Source organism: Thermobia domestica, chromosome 1 (genome assembly GCF_964235325.1).
Source record: "Thermobia domestica chromosome 1, izTheDome1.hap1.1, whole genome shotgun sequence".
Classification (NCBI taxonomy): domain Eukaryota; kingdom Metazoa; phylum Arthropoda; class Insecta; order Zygentoma; family Lepismatidae; genus Thermobia; species Thermobia domestica.
The window spans coordinates 202,153,950-202,175,721 of record NC_137454.1 but is presented as its reverse complement, the minus strand read 5'-3'; the positions used below and the strand labels follow the sequence as shown (position 1 = coordinate 202,175,721).

General features: G+C 33.8%; 1 protein-coding gene across 1 annotated transcript in view; it reads left to right on the top strand.

Annotated features, from left to right (window-relative positions):
- Window positions 1-20,188, top strand: part of LOC145666995 (ras-related and estrogen-regulated growth inhibitor-like protein) — a 248,730-nt gene extending 228,542 nt beyond the window's left edge. Inside the window, exons 4-5 of the mRNA XM_081734676.1 lie at window positions 12,522-12,703; window positions 18,048-20,188. Of these exons, the coding sequence (XP_081590802.1) occupies window positions 12,522-12,703; window positions 18,048-18,306 (441 nt within the window). The 3' untranslated portion in view covers window positions 18,307-20,188. The remainder of the gene's footprint in view (window positions 1-12,521; window positions 12,704-18,047) is intronic.
- Window positions 20,189-21,772: the final 1,584 nt, after the last annotated feature.

Sequence of the window (21,772 nt, the reverse complement as noted above, 5' to 3'; positions counted from 1 at the left end):
AAGCAGAACAAGAAATACAGAAGTTTTAAAAGAAATATTTCTCATGTCTTTACAAGTACATTTTGTGCACAATTTCAGCCAGCATTCATTATTTAAATGCGTAGCTTCTGAAATAAGAAACGGTAATATTGGATTTCACATTCTTGAGTTGAATTCGTGGTTTGATCTATTCCTTCCTGGTTCGCCGATTTCTGTTACGCCAAATCCCTTAAATTACGAAATTATTGCATATCTAGGCACTCACTTATGTTCTGCGAATAAGGAATCCTGGTTCGCCGTTAAAAGGAAATTTATATTCAGAAATTGATGTTTCCAGTTTAAGTCTCCATTTTCTGATGATTGATCTGTATGGTATTGCCAATTCTCAGGAAAATCATGTTTACCATCGTCAAGCAAAGCACTCAACCCTGACGTTCTTAAATACGGAATATGTTTTTCTGCCCAAGAAGTTTCTAAGTTAAAGTTGCTACCTCTTGATTGGTTGTCATCTCTTTTCAACTCTCAAACATAAGCCTATCATTAAATGTTTAGATGATTTTAATTTTCCTGACCTCCATCCTATAGGAATATCTGTAGTTAAAAATCTGGATTTAACAAACGAAGCTGAAACATGAGGACCTTTCATGTTACTTGTTTACTTCATATAGTTTATGAGTCTGGATTTAATTATAGGATTTATCAACAAACATATATAACCCGTTGGTTTCTAACTGGATTACTCCTTTGCATTGACTTAATTCTCGTGAATCTAACATTAATAAATTATTAAAATTTATAAATTGTGATGACAACAGTATTTGTTCCAACTTGAATGGTAGTAAAGTACGAATGGATGCAATATTCTAGAATCAGTTTGGAATGTATTGAACAACATTTAATCATTGTATGCAGAGTCTGTAATAATTTTGTCTAATCTAGGGTCATACCTACTGTTTGTAGTTCGTACATCTTTTAGTCCTAAAACGAACTCGTTCCTTTAGAAATTACTTAAAAGAATCTAAAATCCTTACATGTACGTAGCGTACTGTTTACTGCCCTAAACCAAATAGAGCAAGGTGGTGAAAAATGCGAGAGAACCTTTCCCATATTTACTGTTGCTTACCCTTATTAACACAAACTCGGCTTCAAACTTCTCTAAGAATATTCTCGCGGAAATATAATATATTTGACTGCTATGTTTACTTCTTACTGCTATGTTTAGTAAATTATCTAATATCGCTAATCTTTAAAATGATCATTAGATCTACTATTACTAATAGGAGTTCCATAACTAGGAAAATAGCTGTAGAATTCCACTTACTGGTTCTTCTTTCCGTTTCATTTCCTGTAGTGATGGTTTGTACAGATAGATAATTGTGCTTGCCAAGGTAGAAGTCGTTTCTCTTAGTCTTTGTTAATACGTTCAATATTTGTTACTGTTGGGCAGAAAAATTAGCGTGTTGACCCTCAGTCATGTGATCAAAACTTCCACAGAATTATCTGAATATAGTCTCCCTTTAAGAATTGTAACTCGTTCCTTAAGTCACCAATTTGATTTTGTTTGTCCTCAGCGTGTTGATGGGTCTCTTCAATTATAGTACGTACGTCTTCCTACAAAATTTGTTGCATATTGTTCAACCTTAGATTCAAGTGTGCTTACAACTTATCAAATCTTTTGCCGAGACCATCCTAGCTTATGTGCTATTAAGATAATTTGTCTAACCGCCCAAATTATCCTGCAATTTTGAAACGTGCTTTAAAGATAATTTAACAAGTTCTTAAACGTATTTAAGGATGCATAGCTTGGGTAAACATCACGCCATGATCTTCTCTATTGTTAGTTGACGTCAGGTCCTGTCATTCCTTTCTAGCATATAGCTGCTCATTATTATTATTATTATTATTATTATTATTATTATTATTATTATTATTATTATTATTCCTTAGCTCATGGTAATCCATCTCTTACGTTACATATGTTGAAACTACGCAAACTTAGAAGGTTTTAAGTAAGTAATTATATTATATTTTGCATTAGCTACATAAGTTTTTGGGCAAATAACACCATTAGATAACAATAAATAAACATAGATATTCTATATTTTACTCATTCGTTGTTAAAAAAAATATTTCTGTAAACTATTATATTATTTGGTACCATTCAATAAAAATGTCACACACAATTATAAACATCCATATTAAAACAATGATATCCTGGTACCATTTTTTTTTTTAAGTCGCAATAGGCCTATATAATGCTTCAAGTTGTGTTTTGTATATTACAAAGAAGTTAATTTCGTTTCTCAGCTTGACATTAGGGTAGACTTTCAAATTATGCAAATTCAATACTGAAGCTAGAAGAGTGCATCTGTAAGTTCAGGTTACAATTGAAGGAATAAGATCAAAGATAGAACATGTTCCTCAAACACTGAGTCATTATAGTATATTGCTTGTGGCTATCTCGTATAGATTTTGTTCTATGGCAATTAATGGTTGAAGCCGGAAATTGGTAATATATACCATTTTCGGCTTGGATAGAGCGTTAATGAAGGAAATAGAACATATTCTTGGGACGGTGAACCGATTCCCAAAAGCCACTTCTCGATATTTATTACCGTTTCTGCTGTCTGTCGACAGACGCACAAAGCCATGCTTATAAGGCTTCCGATACTTATGCATAGGAGAGTTTGTAAATCTCAAATATCTTTTCTTCTTCTGCAGTTGGTATTAAAAAATGCATTCATGATCATTCCCAAACACAGTAGTTGTATCGTTATAAGGGTTTCATCCAACTTTTTCAAACTAGTATCTAGGGGAACCTAAGAATGAAGACGCGTGAAATGTGATGCAGATGCTGACCACATCTCCTCCACTACGCTCTGTAGACATCGAAATACGAGGGTCACTCCAAACGTAATGCCAAACAATTTTCAATATGCATTTTTTATATTAAAAAAAGTATACTTTTTCTGGTGATCCCATACAATTTTAATGAGGATCTAATAATAGTCCCCAGAGCTAGATCATAAAACTCCTCAATGGCTGCTAATGCTAATATCGTAATTAATCGACTTCATTGTGTGTATATTCACGCATAACTTCAACGTAGATGAGTCAATGTTGATTATTCATTTATAATTTCAAAGAATATACTTTCTAGCAGAATATAAATTTTATCAGGGTCTGAGCTAGACCATGAAACTCCTCAACAGTTGATAGTGTTAATGCCGTGTGTAGGGCTATGTTCACAACGCGTATACCATTTTTTTTACGTGTATGCATATATTTGTTCACACACTTTTTGTAGGCAAACTCATTTTATAGGAAATTAGTGTCCCAGCTTTAGTTTAGATATCTAATTAAACTGTTGTGTAACGAAAAAGTGGAAAAATTAAACAAACTTAAAAGAAAAATAACCAACTTCGAAAACAGGCTAAAAAGCAGAAAATAAAAACTAAAAAAATGTGAATCGATTTTATTAAAACCATTAAAAAGTATAAAATAATAAAAACATTGAGTACAGGGAATAATCGAAGCGCTAAATAAAACATAAAATAATTAAAAGTTGTGCCAAGTGAAACAAATTAATGCCTTACACAAAAATTAGTTTGGATGGTAATTTTATGAAGGATTAATTTGTTAGCTTGATACAAACTTGAAATTTTTGATAGATAATAATATTAAATTATTTTCTGCTTTTTAGAGATTGTATTATTCGCTGCTTTTTAAGCGCCTTTATTCAAGTATATTAATATTTTCTTAAAAAAGATTTTTATATTCGATGTATATTTAGATCTCAAGGATCCACTTGAATCCATATCTCTCTCTCTCTTTCTCTCTCTCTTTCTCTTTCTCTTTCTCTTTCTTTTCCTCTCTTTTTCTCTCTCTCCATTGGTCAGATTTCTTAGTTACTCCATTGTATTTGATATTTCAGTTCTACTTTAATATTTATGTTTAACGTCCCACAATTATGCCTTTAGGGAAAGGAAACTGATAATGAATGAGAGTGAAATTAAATTTTTGTTCTCTCCCACTGGGAATCGAACCCAGGACCACCTACACATTTCACATTAAGAGGTGGCGTAGTTCTTGTATAGCATCAATTAAGTTTGCAAAAGAACACTTTTCTCACAAACTGCGCATGAGGGTTTACAGGGGCATATATCATTTTGTTCAGCTCAACGAGATCTATAGATTTGTATATGTCTCATTCTTGGACATTTCTTTCGTTAAACTCTAATATAATATCTACATTGTAGAATAATGGATACTATCAGATTTGTTTATAAATACTTCAATTGTTCAGCCTACTTTATAATTTAAAACAAACAAAACGTTTAAAAAATACCTCAATTCATAGACAGCCTGTGACACATATCCAACAACATCACGTCACGTTGTTTCATCCTCAGTGTGTGACCCTAAAAGAGCTCCTTAATATTTCCATCATCAATGCATAATGCTCTCTATATCTGAAGGGTACACGTGTATCTCTTCTTTATATATATGTAAAATATGTAATTTCACTGGCACAGTAATTAGTCATGAGCAGTAGAGCATACTTTCTCTTACTATATCTCAAATTCTTCTTCAAATCTTGTCGATCTGGTTTCCGCAAATCTATTGACAAGGAAAAAAAGCTTATTAATAAAAAATTCGAAAAATGTTTCACTGCCATTAGATTGATGGAAACTTCATTTCTATGTAATGCTGTATTCGTGCAACTTCTTTTTCTTTTTTTAAATACCTTCGAAATGTTTTTCAGAATGTGCACCGACGAACTGAAGATTCGTGAATACATACTACCTGTAAGACAACCTATAATGGCCGCTTATTTCTTATAGTCATATAATTCAAGGTCATTATCATTATGGAAGTGATCATTTATACTTTCTATAAAAGTTGCATTATGGCTGTACGCTTTCAGAAATTAATTTCTAAACTGCATGTTTGTATGTAACCGTTGCAAAAAGAGAGTTAATTTCATTTCCTGGTTTTTCCTGGCTAAGAAACAGAATAATTTCTTAAAAGGACGAGATAAAACGGCTTTTCTTTTTATATCATCCTCTTCTGAAATATTTTTTTGTACAACTTAATAACGTAAAATTGATAAATCAAACGAAGATCTTGATTAAAAATAATACAGAACTAATTTCATTTACTAATTACCAGAGAGTACAGCAACGTGCAGTTGTAGTGAAATCAAATTAATTTTTCTCCTGTGAAAATTGACCTTCTTCTTTTTTAAGTTTTACGTTCCACGATTCTATCGGCTACGCTAAAGGAGACGGTGATGGTGAGGAATGAATGAAGTGGTGGAATGAAGAAAGAGGGAGGTAAGGGGAGAACCCTGAGGAAACCCACCCACACGGTGTTTGTCCACCACAAAGTTCACTTGGCGTGAGTTGGGATCGAACCAAGGACACATGCACCAGAGGTAAATGCTCTGTTACTAAGCCACCACGGCTCTCTGTGAAAATTGAGAATAATGTATATAGCTAATACAAATTATTACTGCTATTACTATTAGGAATAGTAGTAGTAAAATGAAATTTTTAAACGTCCTGCAATTGTGCCGATTGGACTAAGGAAGACGAATAACTAATGAAAATGAATATGAAAAAATTATTGAATGAAAACGTGGGAGAAAACGGAAGAACTCAAAAATATATAAAAACATTGTTGATTACCACAAACTCACATGACCTTGCATCGTTGGACCGGACCAAGTACCTTTCACACAAGATGTGAACAGCAACCCCTGAGCCATAATGTTCTAAGTAGCAGTAGTAGTAGTAGTTGGTCTTGTTCTTTTAATTATGTCCGGCAACTATCAAAATTATATATTGATCTGCACAAGGGTGGTCCTTAGTTTTGGGGGCTCGGTAGCTCAGAGGTAGATCGCTTACCTCTGGTGCATGGAATCCCTGATTCGATCCTCGGCCATTGGACAACATCATGTCCATGGGTTTTCTCGGAGTACTCGCGTTTCCTCCCACTTTCTCATTTCACCAATTCTTCCATCATTCACTTGCCTTAATAATAGTCTCCCTTAGCTTAAAGGACATAATCGTGGGACGTTAAACTGAAAGATTTGGTTCTTAGTTTTAGACTTCAGAGTTTTCCTGAGTCTCACCCCCTAAAATAGTTACATATCATACTAAAGTAACCCATGAGTTCCATTGAATAATATTAAATGGAGCCCTAAGCGATCTCAAATTTTCAATACATTACAGTATGCAATATGGGACAAAGGTAACTCGTAAGTAGAGGGAGTGACACCATAACCTAAATACAGGTATTGGAGATATAACTACATCTATTGCTGTATAGCACCATCATAGCGGCCATCTTGAAGCCAGTCATCCTGGATTCGGGTCCAAATTGTTTAATAAGAAGGGGTCACTATTCGGTGATTGATCGTTTCGGTGTAGCTATTTAAAACACACACACATCTGACATCATTTCCATCTCATCTCTAATCTCTTAATAGTTATGCCTTCGTAATATATATTTACTAGCATCAGTTACCCCCTTCGCTGGGTTAAATTAAGAAAAAATAGTAAAATGTTCCGTTAGTCAGTCACTTTTTACTATTACTAAAACGCTCTCTGGTATCGGTCATTTTCGATTATTTTTACATATCCCCCTCCCCTCCCTATGTTGCGGGGCACGGCATCGGAAGTAACATTGTTCATCTCAGTGACCCCAAAAATTATGAATTCGAAATTCATATTGGCCATTTCGATCATTTTTATATATCTCCCCTCCCCTAAATTGCGGGGCTGAATTTGGATTTAAACGGCATCAGAAGTGTCACTGTTAATCTCAGCGACAGCGACTCGGAAAACTATGGATTCAACACTAATATCACTCATTTTGATCATTTTTAAATGTCTCTCCTCTCCCCCAGCTTTAAGTTACACCGTCAAAGTGATATGACAAAAACCATCTCAGGTTTAAATTTCATCTAGGTTGTAAATTTGTTTGAGATAGGTCCGGTGGTTCAAGAGTTATTGAGTTTTATTTATTTTTATATATATCTCCCTCTCCTAACCCCTCTCCTAAGTTCTACCGTAAAAGTGAAGTGACAAAAAACATCTCAGGCCCGAACCTTATCTATGTTAAAAATTTGATCGAGATTGATCGTTTGGTTCAAGAGTTATTAAATTTTATTTTTTTAACTCCTCTCTCCCTCTCTTCTAAGTTCTATCGTCAAAGTGAAAATAAACTTTTCAGGTCCGAACCTCATCTATGTTGAAAATTTAATCGAGATCGGTCGGGTGGTTCAAGAGTTAAGTTTTATTTATTATTATATATAAATCTCTCCTCCCCCTCCCCCTAGGTTCTACCGTCAAAGTGAAAATATATTTAAACTTTCCATGCTTGAACCTCATCTATATTGAAAATTTGATCGAGATCATTCGGGTTGTTCAACAATTATTGAGTTTTATTTATTTTTATAGATCTCTCCTATCCCCTCCCCCTCCCCTAAGTTCTACGGTAAAAGAAATACAATAAAAACCACTCCAGGTCCGAACCTAATTTATGTTGAAAATTTGGTTAAGGTCGGTCGGATAGTTTAAGCGTGATGAAGTCACAAGGACAGTCACTTTTATTTTTAATTTTTTAAAACATCCCCTCCCCTACGTTGCACTTAAAAGTGAAATGAAGAAAACATCCCAGGACCGATTCTCATCTATGTTGAAAATTTGATCGAGGTTGGTTGGTTGGGTCAAGAGTTATTATATTTTTATTATATAATTCCCCCCTTCTCCCCCTCCCTTAAGTTCTACCGTCAAAGTGAATAACTAAAAACACTCCCAGGCCAGAACCACATCTACGTCAAAAATTTGATGGAGATTTGTCTTGTGGTTCAAGAGATTAAGTCACAAACATAGTAACTTTCAATTTTGTAATAGAAAAAATATAGATTAACTTAGTTGCTTTTCAGATTTACAAGGTACTTTTGCCTGATTTTGCATGGAACACTATTATTCAATTGAGATAACTCTTCTCGTGTGTTTACTTTGGTCTGACATGGAACCATGATCTAGTGGTTAGCGAGATCCTGAACACATATGATAAGTTTATCCCCGGAACACCCTGCATCTTTATTTAAAGCTTGATTAAGAAAAATGATTAACGACAAAGGCAGTTTCGAAACATTTTCCCGTTTCTATGTTGAGTCTTCTTTCAGGAGGAACCAACAGTAGTCTTTCATCATGGACATGTCCAATTTCCCTTTATAATGTTTTTCCAGCTGCAAATTGTTCTGGTGAAAACGCTCACCCTGTTCATTGCTTATAGGGCCTAGCAGTTAATTTTTCAGAGAAAGAACTCAAATGGAAATGCAGACAGTAAATGAATTTTAAAATACATATTTCACCCTTGTGACTCGCAATTTTTCAAGAATTCAGTACCAGTATTTCATAGTTGTCTTCTCTTACAAGTAAACTTATCAATGTCGAAATCTAGTTTCTTGATCAAACTTGGCAGAGAAGTATGGAATATCAAGAAACGAGCGTAAGCAAAATTTCAGAGGATGAAAAGGGATGAAAATCATAAACACATTAACCGACACCGGGAGGAAGTAGATATCTATATGAGGGTATGCTTATCATGGCTGCCATCTTGAAGTTGGTCATCTCACTTGACTTTTTTTTTTTTTAATAGGAAGGGGTCATATAATATATCAAATTGGGCTAGAAGTTTGAGAAATACAATTTATATTTATAAGACATAATGAAATGCACATTGAAATGAATTCGTTGGTTCAAAGATTTCTTAACAGCTGTATCATTTGAAAAGAAACCAAATCAGGAAAACAATGTATGCTAGTAAGAACATCGTAGGTAGCTACTTATGAAAGGTGTAATCGGCTTGAAATCGTTAAGGACTGCAGACAAAATGAAATTGTAATGAAACGATCGAAAACCTGAAGGAACTGATGGAAGATGGATGACAGATTTTCCAGTGGATTATTCAAGTTAGAAAACAAACCTTCATAAGCAGCCACCTATTCAGTACGCACTAGTATACATTCGGTTTTCCTGACTTGATTTTTAAGAAAAAAAAAAAAAAACAAAAAAAAACATATATATCCACGGGATTTTTTGCGGAAGAGGGCAGTTTTTATATTTTTAATATAGCTATAATAAATGAAAGAATATGTAAAGAAGTCACACTGAGGCTGATTCATCTTCATCTTCAAAGGGTCAGCTCCTGTTGGGTTCAGTTTACTTTTAGAGAGTAATAAATTTTTGGTAGTGTTGAATAACATGAGAAAAGTGTGTATCATTTGTTCATTAACACTCGGAAGAGCTGTTCATACTCCTGGATTGTCTGCAGAATAGATAAAGTGATTGGGGTTACTGATCCCAAAAGTTATTTTATCCTTTCTCTATTCCTTTTCTCTAGAGAAACTGGATTTTCCTTGTGGCCACCATGACCTGACACCTAAAACACCTTCACCACTGAATTCAACAATAGTACTGTACTGTGGATAATCAACTCCTTCAATTCATGTACGGTGTAAAGGCAATCACTTTTCGTAAGAGCTCGTTTGATGATGGCGAAACCCAGGTCACTTGGAAGGTAGCTGTGACAGTAAAAAGGAAAAATTGTTGAACACATTTCTCTGTATAATGTTATTCATTATTATACTCCTGTTTATTTGATTTTCAGTTAAAAGGGCGTATTTATGTAATTAGTCCCTTTTTTAACAGGAAACGCAGACTACAATGTCATATATTTTCAACACATTTCAAGGAACACAAGCCCCTTTAACATCTTTCTCTAAAATACTCATTTCTTTAAAAATGTGAAAATAAAAAAAAATGTTACGTATGCCCTTTAACAGAAAGTGATTCTTATATATATACTGCATATATATAATTAGCGATATGCGGTGATATATATAATATCACCGCATATCGCTAATTTTGGCGAATCTGAGCTTTTGATACCATTAGAATCAATGTAGGATGGCTAAGTAATACACCTATATCATGACAAATGGTTCTGTTATTCCCCTCAAAGTAATACCGCGTATAATGAGGCTCAAGCTAGTTTTTATAGGTCTTTTGTCTCTCTTGTAAAATTGATGAAGTGTTACTTGTGCGGTATTGAACCTTAGACGACGATATTCTAAAGCAAAGTAAAATAATTGCTGCAGTTACAAATAATAATAATAATAATAATAATAATAATAATAATAATAATAATAATAATAATAATAATAATAATAATAATAATAGTCTCAGTATTAGTGATTGATTTCAGATGATTTATCCCGGGGGTATTGCAATAGATAGGAGTGAGAGTAGTATTGTGAAAATGCAGACAACACTTGTTGATCACTATTTGAGATTTGCCTCGGAAGAATTTCGCAGCTCCGGGAGGAAAACAATTCAAAATTTAAGAATATTAAAAACTCTGCTCATTCAGTATGAACAAGAAAAAAATAATTCAACAGATAAGAATATCGAACTCTACTCATGACATAAGTATATATTATGTTCTTAGTGGCTTCAGAGCATGTAGATATTTCATGTGATCTGCAGTGTAAAATCTGTAAAACATCGGCCTAGGGTTACCAGATTTCTCGGAGAAAAATAGAAAAGAAGGTTATACGATTTTTAAAGGGAGAGAAAGGAAGAATTTACATTTAACAAACAATCGTATGGTTTCACATAGTAACATAATGATTTTAATTAAAAACTGGATCAGTTTCATTAAAAATAATTACAGTACATAAAACACAAAATGTATATTACAATACCCGAGGAGCTCATAATGTTATGGTTCGAATTTCAGGTTTCAGTCTCATATACCCTCGGTGCTGAAAGGACACTAAACTCAAATCTAACCAAGCAAGTATATTACACAAATCTTGGTTGCTTTTCAATTGTATTTGAATAAAGGCTTTGGATCTCTTAACAATTCCATACCCCCTTTATATACTTAAAATAAATCGTTGCGGCACATAGGAATTTTCAACCACCTCGAGCTCTGCTTTTATGAATTCACAGTAGCTTCTGTTACTGACATTAGTATATCACGAGAGATTGAAACTACGATATGATGGAAACGGTGTTGAAAAAGGAAAGATAGCATGCTAAAATCAAATTTAACATAAGAGTGCCGGTCATATAGGAGATAGAAACACAACCTGTTGCATATTCCTTGAATGCTAAGTTACATCGCTGGTTGCGTTATTAGCAATGTTTGAGAAATCAGATCTAATTTTTAAAAAAATATTAACATAAGAATGTTTTTAAAGCTTTCAGGACTATAAATTCTTTCATTTATTTAAGAAAAACGAAAGAAATCGCCTTACACTGAAAACAAAAATGTATAACGTAAAACATGCCACAAAAATGTAAAACTTATGCGAAAACCTAAGGTTTGGCAACCCTATATCTGTTTAAATCAGTGGTTCTCAACCGATGTGTCGCGACACATTGGTGTGTCACGCAGTCCCCTAAGGTGTGTCGCGAAATTTTAGAATTTAAATTCAAAGAATTAAATCATGAAGAATTTAATAATAATTACTTAAAATCGAGACAGACTACCAGTCAACACCTCCAGCGGCAGCAATAACTCTCATTGCTACATAGTCATTATAAAAACTATGGTTATCTATTATAATAGATATTATTAATAATAAAAATATCAAACATGTATGCTAAAATGTCCTGGACGTTCAGTAAAGTGTTCTGTCAAAAAAAAAAAAAAAAAAAAAAAAAAAAAGTTGGTCTAAACGACAGTTTGCTTATTTGCACCGCGCTACACAAAGACACTTAAAAAAATATATTGAACTGCAAACTGCCGAAAGTTTCGAGAAACACTTTTCTAGATGTTTCTAATTTTCTCGTGCTTTCCTATTCTCCTTCTTTTCCCTATTAATGTAAATATATACGAAGATTTTTAACTATTACATTGAAAAAGGTTTAAATTATGTATTATATTTGGTGTCAGTCGTATATTACACAGTTTATAGCTAAGAATCGCACTAATTTAATAGTATATATATATATATATTGAATGTTAAAGCGCTTAAAGTTTACATCCAATTTCAAGTGAATTTGATATTTTAGGCTAATTTTGTTACCAATATTTAAGCCACCGTCAAGGGCGCCCATCAGGGAGGGGCAAGGTGGGGCGCTTGCCCCCCTTTAGGAAATTGTACTTCAGAACATCGAAAATCCAATAGAATTTTTACATTAGTTACAGCAAAATTTGAAACTATTTTTGAAACATCTCTTATACTTGCCCCCCCCTTGGAAACCACAACATGGGGCCCTTGGCTACCGTAAAACTATTTCAACTTATAGAACCAAATTGACTCTATTTGTAGGCTATTGCAAGTTTTTGTTTTTGTTATTTTCACTTTTTAGGTTGAGTTACTTTGGCTTGCGTATTACAAGTATTATTATTACTTTTTAAATCCTGTCAATATACGAAATCCTCATAATTTGAATGTGAATTTTTTTATATTGAACTCAAATGTCATTGTTGCATGCTTTCTTTCTCTCCAGGCCGTTGGATGCCTCTATGACCACATTCGATGGGGTGAAGCATTCGTTGTGGTATACAGCGTATGCGACCGCACTAGCTTCAACGACGCCCACGAGATCCTTGACAAATTGTCAAAGCTAAAACTTCACAACTACTTCACAGCGTTACTGCTAGGGAATAAGAGAGATCTCGAACATTCAAGGTAAATATCAAACATCCACTTTCACTATTTGCTCGGAAGACACTAAAATTTTTCAGTCAGATTATGTTGACAAACATTTTGCTGAGATATTAAACTACATGCTATCGTCAGTCAGTGATGCCAACCTGAAACGTTATAAAATCCCATCTCGAGAGTCAGAAATTCCCATTTTGGTCTTGAATTTACCACGCTCTTCTAAAATTTTCAAATTTTTAAAAAGTGAAATTACTGTATGTCACTCACTTTCTTCTATATATAAGTGAATTCAGTTCTTTTACGTTAATCAAATAGTTTATGATTATGAACAAGTAATTAAGAGAAAGAATTGAAACTGTTGACGAAAACAAATACGTTTTGCTGTTAGAAATTACTATTTCCATCACGAATTTGTGACGTAATCTTCGATGAAACCGAAACTAGATAAAACAAGTTTCATTTTCCAGTAATTTCGTGGGGGACATGGCTGTTTCTCGTTTGATAATTTTGTCCTAAATACTAGAGTTTCGGGTTTAACATGCATTGAAGACTCATTAGCTTACTTCCCACCCATAGAAAATCTTGTTATCACGGATTAAGAAAATGTATGAAAAATCACATATATGCTACTTGTTTGTACGGGAATTCTCTTTATTCCGACTGGAGAAATTGTCGAAAACTCCCACAAAATGGGATTTTCCCCATGGGTTGGCATCACTGGCTGTCATATTACGAGGTGTACGGTTGTTATTAGAACCAACAATGATTGATCGTTACTATTATTGACTGCTGTTATGATAAGCCATTATTATTCTTGATAAAGGTATTTCTCGTGTAATTTATTACGATGACCTGACAATATATTTGCTAGTGATCAGTTTGAATATGGTTGAAGGGGGATAAAGAGATAGTGCTGTAAACGTTAAGTATTGGGGAGTTTTGCTCTCCATTTTTATTCAACTTTTACTATTTACAATTCATTACTTCTGACGATTTTATTGTTTGTTACAAGTTTAAAACACAGTTTTTCATTTTCAATATGTTCATGCGCCGCTTATCCTTCCTTACTACAATAACAATGTGATAAACAATTTATATTTACAACAGGCAAATTCGGCCATTTTGGCACGTGCCATATTAGTACATATTCTTATTTCAAACCATTTATTTAAAAGACATTTAGTGAAGCAGTCCACAGGGCTCTAAGGCCGGGACTTTCTTTATAAACCTCCCGTAAGGGAGATAACTGGAACTGGTATATGGCTGAAAATCCTTTCAGTGGATCACAAAAATAAAGATTCGCTTATGAATTTTTGTTGTTTCGCACCTATTGAAGTGAATTCACTTCTTAAATTATAAATTGTAATAGTATGTTTTATCTATCTAAATTTAGTTCAGAATATTTCACTGATCTAATTTTTAAGAAAGAAATTTCTATGAAAACAAAAACTTACTTTTCTAACATTCTCTCTTGTTTTCCTTTCATTCATTTATTACAAGAAATATGAGTTCTTGAAGGCTGTTCGTTGAAATTTATGTCGTATTTCTGTATGTATTTTAAATATTGTAGAAAGTAAAAGCTAAAATTTTTACATTATTAAATTTCTAGAAATTTCAAGGAAAGCATGTTCACTTTTGGTCCAGATATTGTAAATAATCCTTATAATGTTAAAATAAACAAACAAATAAAAAATAACTGTGTATGTAGGGGGAAAACCTTTCCATGTACTTAAGCGTTCTGTGTATACTTTGTCTCTTTTTACCCATAACTTTCGTAATATGACTTTATTCTCTTGTGCTAAAAATACCCAATATGTATATTTCATCAGACTTCAGTCTAAAGAGACTTCAATAAACTAGAAAGAAATAATTAGGAATAAATTTCCGGCAAAGTCGCACAGGAGTTAATGTTCTCTTTCTGTATTCTACATATCCGAGAGAAAAAGAAATACGACGCAGGAGAGAGAGAGATTACTAGTGTTTGTCATTATCATTAATATTTTCCCTTCAAAATGACCTTTCACTTGTTGCAAGCCTGCTGCATGCTAGAAATTTCCAAGTCACCTCTCCAACTTAACAATTGATAATTCTCTTCTTCGCTTTAATGTAAACTTTAATTTCATCTAATGTTCTTAATTGCTATTGATAACATTTTCTAACATTATATTAGTTTTAGTTACACATGTTGCAACAAGATCCAGATTATCTGCAAAGCGAATACATTCTTGCTTATACGCACTTCATATTCATCGAAATCTATCTTTTATTATGTGCCTTTTTTCTTTCTATTTCTTCTAATTATTTCATGATGTTGAGGCAACTTTTCTTCCGTTTGCCTCTTTCTCTGTCCAGGGGCGGATCCAGGACTGACTTCTGGGGGGGGGGCGGTGGGTTGTCATACTGCTACCTTTAAGGGCTCTAACTTTGGAATGGGTTTTATTTATATATATAAAATAAGAAAGTTTCCTCTTCTGGGGGGGGGGCGATCGCCCCGATCGCCCCCCCCCTGGATCCGCCCCTGTCTCTGTCACTTCTTCTTTTACGTTTTCTGAGACTTTTGTTTTTACATCTTAAGAATTTTGAATTTTTATGTAATTTCTTGTTTGTTTTCTATTTATGTAATTTAACTTTTATTTTTTCTGAGACTTCTCCTTAATTTTATTTTGATAACTTTTATTTTTGTTTTATTCTATATTTCATTTAATTTTCAGTCTCTTTTGTCTGTTTTGTAAGTAACATTTTTTATCGTTATTTTTTTAAAAATATAATTTGCATTTCTTTCATGAGCAACATTTGTCGGCCAGTGGTCCATTCGTGACGGGGATAAATAAGATCACTACTGACGTCATTAATAAACATGCCATTCAATCACTGAAGCTTTTCCTTTTCTAATACGCTCTGTTAATTGATATATTTGTATATAATCATAGTGCTTGGAAATGGCAATGATCTCTGTAATCGTAATACTTGTAGATGTTTCGTTGTTTATTTTTCAACTCATTACATTATAGTTTTCTATAATCGAACTTACATTAGTGATTCATAGTTTAGTGCTTCTAATATTATTTAGTAGCTATTCGTTAATTACATTTTCCCCCTCAAACACTCTCTTTGTTATCAATAACTTACCTTGTAGTCCATATTTTCACAGAATAATTCAGTAAGTTATAAAACCTATAAGGAAACTCGAATTCCGTAAATCGTTTATAGAAGCTTTAAATTGCTTACTTTTCGAACCCCTGTTCCAAAATCCTAGTCTTCCTACTCAACTACTAATTTTAAAGCGCTTTCTGACTAATAAGGTTAGTTCCGTAAAGTTTGCATTTATGTAATTACATGTTTATTTTGTATTATTCTAATAAAAAAATCAAATATTTCAATTTGTATATGCCTATGTACGCTAACTTCAACAAGTAAAATGATCCTGCTGATTTTTAAGGTGTATATGCTCTAACCTAGGCTTTCTCAACCTATTCCTTGTCACCATCCCCTCTTGCCAACGGACCTCTAAGTAATTTCCGGTTTGTAATAAGTTTTGTTTTCATTATTGCTGCTTATCACGTACACGTGTACATGTGTCTATTTTAACATGCATTTTTGTTGTATTTCAATTTGCAACTTTTCATCAGTTTCATTCTTCTTTTATTCCAGTTTTTTTTTTTTAATGTTTTTTTTTTTCATATTCTTTTCTGGATTTAACAAGTATGGAACATATAAATATGAGGTGCACACAAAAAGTACGTGCTGTTTCGTTCTAATTTTCAAGAACAAGGAAATACAGAGAACTAACCTGTGTCTATATGTCAACAAACTCTCCCTCTTTATTGATATACAGTTGTCATTGCTCCGTCCATTTTGTGTAGCATATGGCATGGTCATCTTTGGGGGGAGGGGGAATTGTACTTTCCAGGAATTATCTACTGGTAAAATGACGTCCACAAAGAGAATTTTTGAGATTTAGAAACGACCAGAAGTCACTCGGGGCTAAATATGGTGAGTAGTGTTGGTATGAAATTGAATAAAGTGGTTAGCCGAGAATGAGGTCAATCATTAGCACGGTGTGGCGATCCATTGTCCATGGGGAGGACGAAATTGTCGTTTGTGGTCGTTCCTCAGTCAATTTTGGCAAAAATTCTGTATCCAAAAGTGTACGAAAATACTTACCCGTGATTTTATCACCTTTTGGAACATGGTAGGACAATATCATTCCCTGAGAATCCTAGAAGATAACGTAAATTACCTGCTCATTGGATGCTCTCTACTCTTTGGGGGAGTGAATCTGTGTGTTCCCACTCCATCGACTGACTTTTTGTCTTTGGAAAACTGTGATTCATTCATTGTCACAACACTTGCCAAGAAATTGCGTCCTTCTCTTCTGAAGCATGTCAAATTTGCAACACTTTATCGAATAGTTGCCACTTTTGATTGTCATTAAACATTTGTGGAACCCAGAGAGAAGAAATTTTCCTTGGCCTAGTTCCTTTGTAATTATTTCTTCTACTGTTCCCATTGTTGACCCAATGAATCACAAATCTCTTGCATAGTTACACGCCTATCTTCTATGGTGAAAATTTTAACAACTGGCACGTCAGTTCATGCTGTTTTTGGACGTCTAGACCTCTGCTGATCTTCCACACTCGTTTGCTCTGGTTTGAACTCACGCACCCACTTCCTAACAGTGTTTTCTGCATGAGCACTGTCACTACACATAGCCTCCAATTGGCCATGAATATCGGCTGGACAACGTCCAGTTGTGGTGAGGAATTTCACAATTACCCATTGCTCTTCAACCGAAAATTCCATGTTCCCGGGCAGAATCACAAACACGTCTTACTCATTCAGGCACTGTGGCTTAACTGCTGCCACCTAATAAACAAAACCTGCACTACTTACAGAGGTCTCCACGCCACAGTTGTTTTTCTGATATAACAAAACTGTGGGCTTTAGAACAAAACAGCAAGTATTATTTTTTTTTCGTGCACCTCGTATGTCTATCAAAATAAGAAATTCAAAATATTAAAAAAAAAAAAAATACGTTACTGAATCCTAATTACATTTATATTTGTTACCTCCCTTTGCGACCCCATGTTTTCTCCTCACGACCCCTTAGGAGTCCCGACCCCACGGTTGAGAAATGTCTCTAACCATTTAAATATGTTGACAAATGTCTTGTATTTACCATGAATTACTTACTGTAACATTTACATTGGTAAAATTCTTAATGTAAACTAATCGAACATTATTTCAATCGGAAATACTTGCCTTGGTTATGAATGAATCTTTTAATGAGTTGATGTAGTATAGTTAACATTGTATTTGACAATTTAACGATACTTGTAGTAGATGGATTTACATTTTGACATTTCAGAGAAATCTGCGTGGACGCAGGACAAGAGTTGTCACTACAGTTCGGATGTCAGTTCTACGAAGTAAGTGCTGCGGAGAACTACGCTGGTGTGTCTTTAGCCTTCCAAAGCCTTCTCCGAGAAGCTAGATCGGTGCAACTGTTGCGAGCGCTGCCCATTAGACGGAAGCTGGGTGTCAACAGCGTGTCCAAGGTGCTGGGGACAATCTTCGGTAAAAACAACAAATCGGACAGGAAAAAGAGGCCATCCCTCAGCATCTGACGCTCATGCTTGGGTTTTCTTTGTGCCACAGAGAGAATCAAAATGGCTGAATGTTAATTTTTTCAATAAGATATCCTGAAAGAGAGAGAAACCAAATCGAATTAGGCGCCAGATTGGGAGTTTCCCAATTTGGCTGAATTTTGTAATGATGGAAGAAGAAAAAAATTGGGAGTTGATGGATGTCAATTAGTAGGCCAGGCTCTTCTGGTTCTCTGCTTTCGTAGTGTGGAGGCTGGAATAATATCCATCCTGGTTTAGCTAGCTTTCTTATTTTATTGCTGGATTACATACTTCATTGTCTTCCGAAAGAACATTGCATCGGCAACGGAGATTCTAGTGACTACAGAACATCTAAGTAGCTCGAAACATCTGCCGCCTGGAGAATACGATTATTACCGTTCGTGCGTGGTGATGAGGAAGCCCTAGGCGGTACCAAGTATTGAATTCTATATGCTGCTCCTCAACCATGTCAATGATCTCAGTCTTATGACATAACAATGAACATGGTTCGTAGGAAGGAGCTGGAAACTAATGTCTATTGAAAGCTCTCGTGGTGTAAATAATTTGCGGTTGGATGTTAATGATGAATGGCGTCACTGTAAGTGTCCTTTCTTGGGGGAGGAGAGTTGCATAACTTTCTTCCATGTAAGATAACGATTGTCCTTAAGAGCATATATTCCTTAGGGACTTTCACTTGCTTATTTGCTTCAGCTTTACATGTCATAGTGCCACATGGAGTGAAACTCTCAAGTGTTTCGTGAAAGTTTACTATTCGTTCGAGGATGGCAAAGCACATGATGAGGTGTTTATGAAATTATTGAACACTGAAGAATATTTATGTGTTTTAGCGGTCTAGCGTTGTTTCTTCTAATTACTTTGCAGTCCATTAATGTATTCAGGAATAATGGTTCCTTGTTCTTTAAAGAAAGTTTAAAAAAAAGAATCTAGTAGCTTTTCAATATTTGAACACCCTCCGCTTAAAAGGTATAGTTGTTGAACAGGCAGTGTAAAAACTTTTTTCCAAAATAACTTGACACAATTCATTTGGGTATACGGTAGTTACAAGAGTTGTAGGAATGTATAAGTGCATAATATATATGAAGGTCCGTTTTTAATTAACGGCGTTGAGTACTTACACCATATTTATTTTTTTAACCCCTTAGTTTACAGGGAGAATTAATTTTCTGTTTCCTTTGAAATCAGCTGGAATTTTAACTATGTGAGTTTACTAATTTCTTCAAGTCTAGTTAAATGTTGTTTGCTTCTTAAATAATGAATTTGCAAATTTAAACATTACTTAAATAAATTTAATATTACTTAAATTAAATTCGAAGCAGGATCGAACGGGACTCGCAAAAATTTCCGTTAAAGATAGGCTTTCAGTTAACAAAGGTAAATCTATACAAAAAAAAAAGTGCATATATATAATGAACATACTGAGATAAAGTAAGATGCTGTACATATCTTAGTCCATTTACAGTATTTATTTCTACTACGAATTAATACACGCAAAACTTACAATGAAGAGAGAAATAATTTTTACACATTAACTACGGTAAATTTTCTCAGTAGTCAAGGAGAGTTTTCTTACACATCACTGCCTGTCTGCTCAACTTTACACAAAGACTTTAGGCTGAGAAACCACACTAAGCATATGCATATCAGTGTGATTTCGACGTAAGGCAAATGTTGCAGTTGCTTTGAACTTTTGACAGAATTTTGATAAGTCTTTAGCCTACACTCTTCTTTCAACTCAATGCCTTATTCCTCTTCTTCCTCCACCTCCTCTCCTCTTTCAGACTTTCCGTATTGTTCTCAATTAAAGCACGTATATCCGTCGTGTCTGCTTCAGTTTGCAATTTACTGTCTGTTTTGATATATATATATATATATATATATATATATATATATATATATATATATATATATATATATATATATATATATATATATAACCTTTCACTGGATGTCTAAAAGCTTTCTAAATACTAAATACTTTCACTCCGAAATTTGAAATTTTCCGTTAAGAGGCTTATTTTGATTTGTGTTGTCCGCGTAGTAAAGTTTCCGTTTAGTGAAGGGAATTGAACACGATTTTTGCCAGTAAATCAAAATACAAGTTTAATACGAGTTTCCATTTAATAAAGGATCCATTGGAGACAAATCTTACTGTATTAAAATTTCATTTTCACGAAGTAGGAGACATTTAAAAAATTCGAAGAAGTAATGATTAACATGATTAAAATTCCAATTAATTTCAAATAAAACAGAAAAGTAATTCTCAATATAAATCAATGGGTTAAAAGACAAGGATGGCGCAGATATTCCACAGCGTTAAGTATATTTACTTCTGCTTTCTTTGCTCCTTGCCTCCCTTCGCACAGAAAAAAAATATCCCAAAGATACGAATTCTAACATAAATATCAACTCGATATGACTTTTGATGCTGATATGTTAAGTAAACATGTATAAGATTGTAGGGTGATCATAATCAAAAACTTGACAGCAGAGATCTTCAAAATGCTTTCTATGTAAAATTCCTTTCGTAACTTCTCTTAATATTTATTTTGCTTGTAATTTTCAGATTTTAATCTTTATGACAAGAAGGTAATCAGGCATCACTCCGTTTTTATAGAACTCTTGAACTGTCGTAAATATAAAGAATTTTGTAAACGTAGGATTAACATGTTGTACAATGCATATGGTCCGCCATAAACTTCGAAATACATATGCAATTACTAACAAAACAAGGTAATACATTAGGTATACAAAGTGCATATACAATTTTGTCAGTGACTATTGTCCACAAAAGATGGTAACCATGTAGTTTATTTCTTTTAATTATTTTTTTATCCTTAATACTTTCTCATTTTGCTTGCTGCTCGTGTTTCCCACATTTTTATCGTTCCAGTTTTCATATTTGATATTACCACATTTATTTATGAAAATTTAAAAATACTAGTCATTATAGGATATGCGGAGGCAGGAGATCTTCCTCTGAAAATTTTCAATAATATACACAAATTTCGTGTTTTTTTTTTTTTTTTTTTTAATTATATATTACTGGTTTTGTTGCCTCATCATCGCCACCCAAATATCTTTATATGAAATGCATTCATATGCGTAGGCACTAACCTTTTGTGGATAAGAGTATATAATAGAGCAAACGGGCATAATATTTATCTAAATACTTTTGCAAAGACAACAACAACAAAAATTGCGGACTCTTACCAATCAACACCGCTCTACTTGAAAAGATTCAGTTTCTGTCAAATTCTATTGCAAAAGTCAAAATAAGATATCGATATCTCGCGTGAAGTTACTTTTTTTAATTCGTGACTCATTTTGTCGTTTTTATTGGTTTTTAAAATGACTCGGTATTATTATTCTTTTGTTAAGGATCTAAGCAATCATTATTCAATTTGAGTTAGCCATCCTTGATTTTAAGTATTACTGCAATATTTCT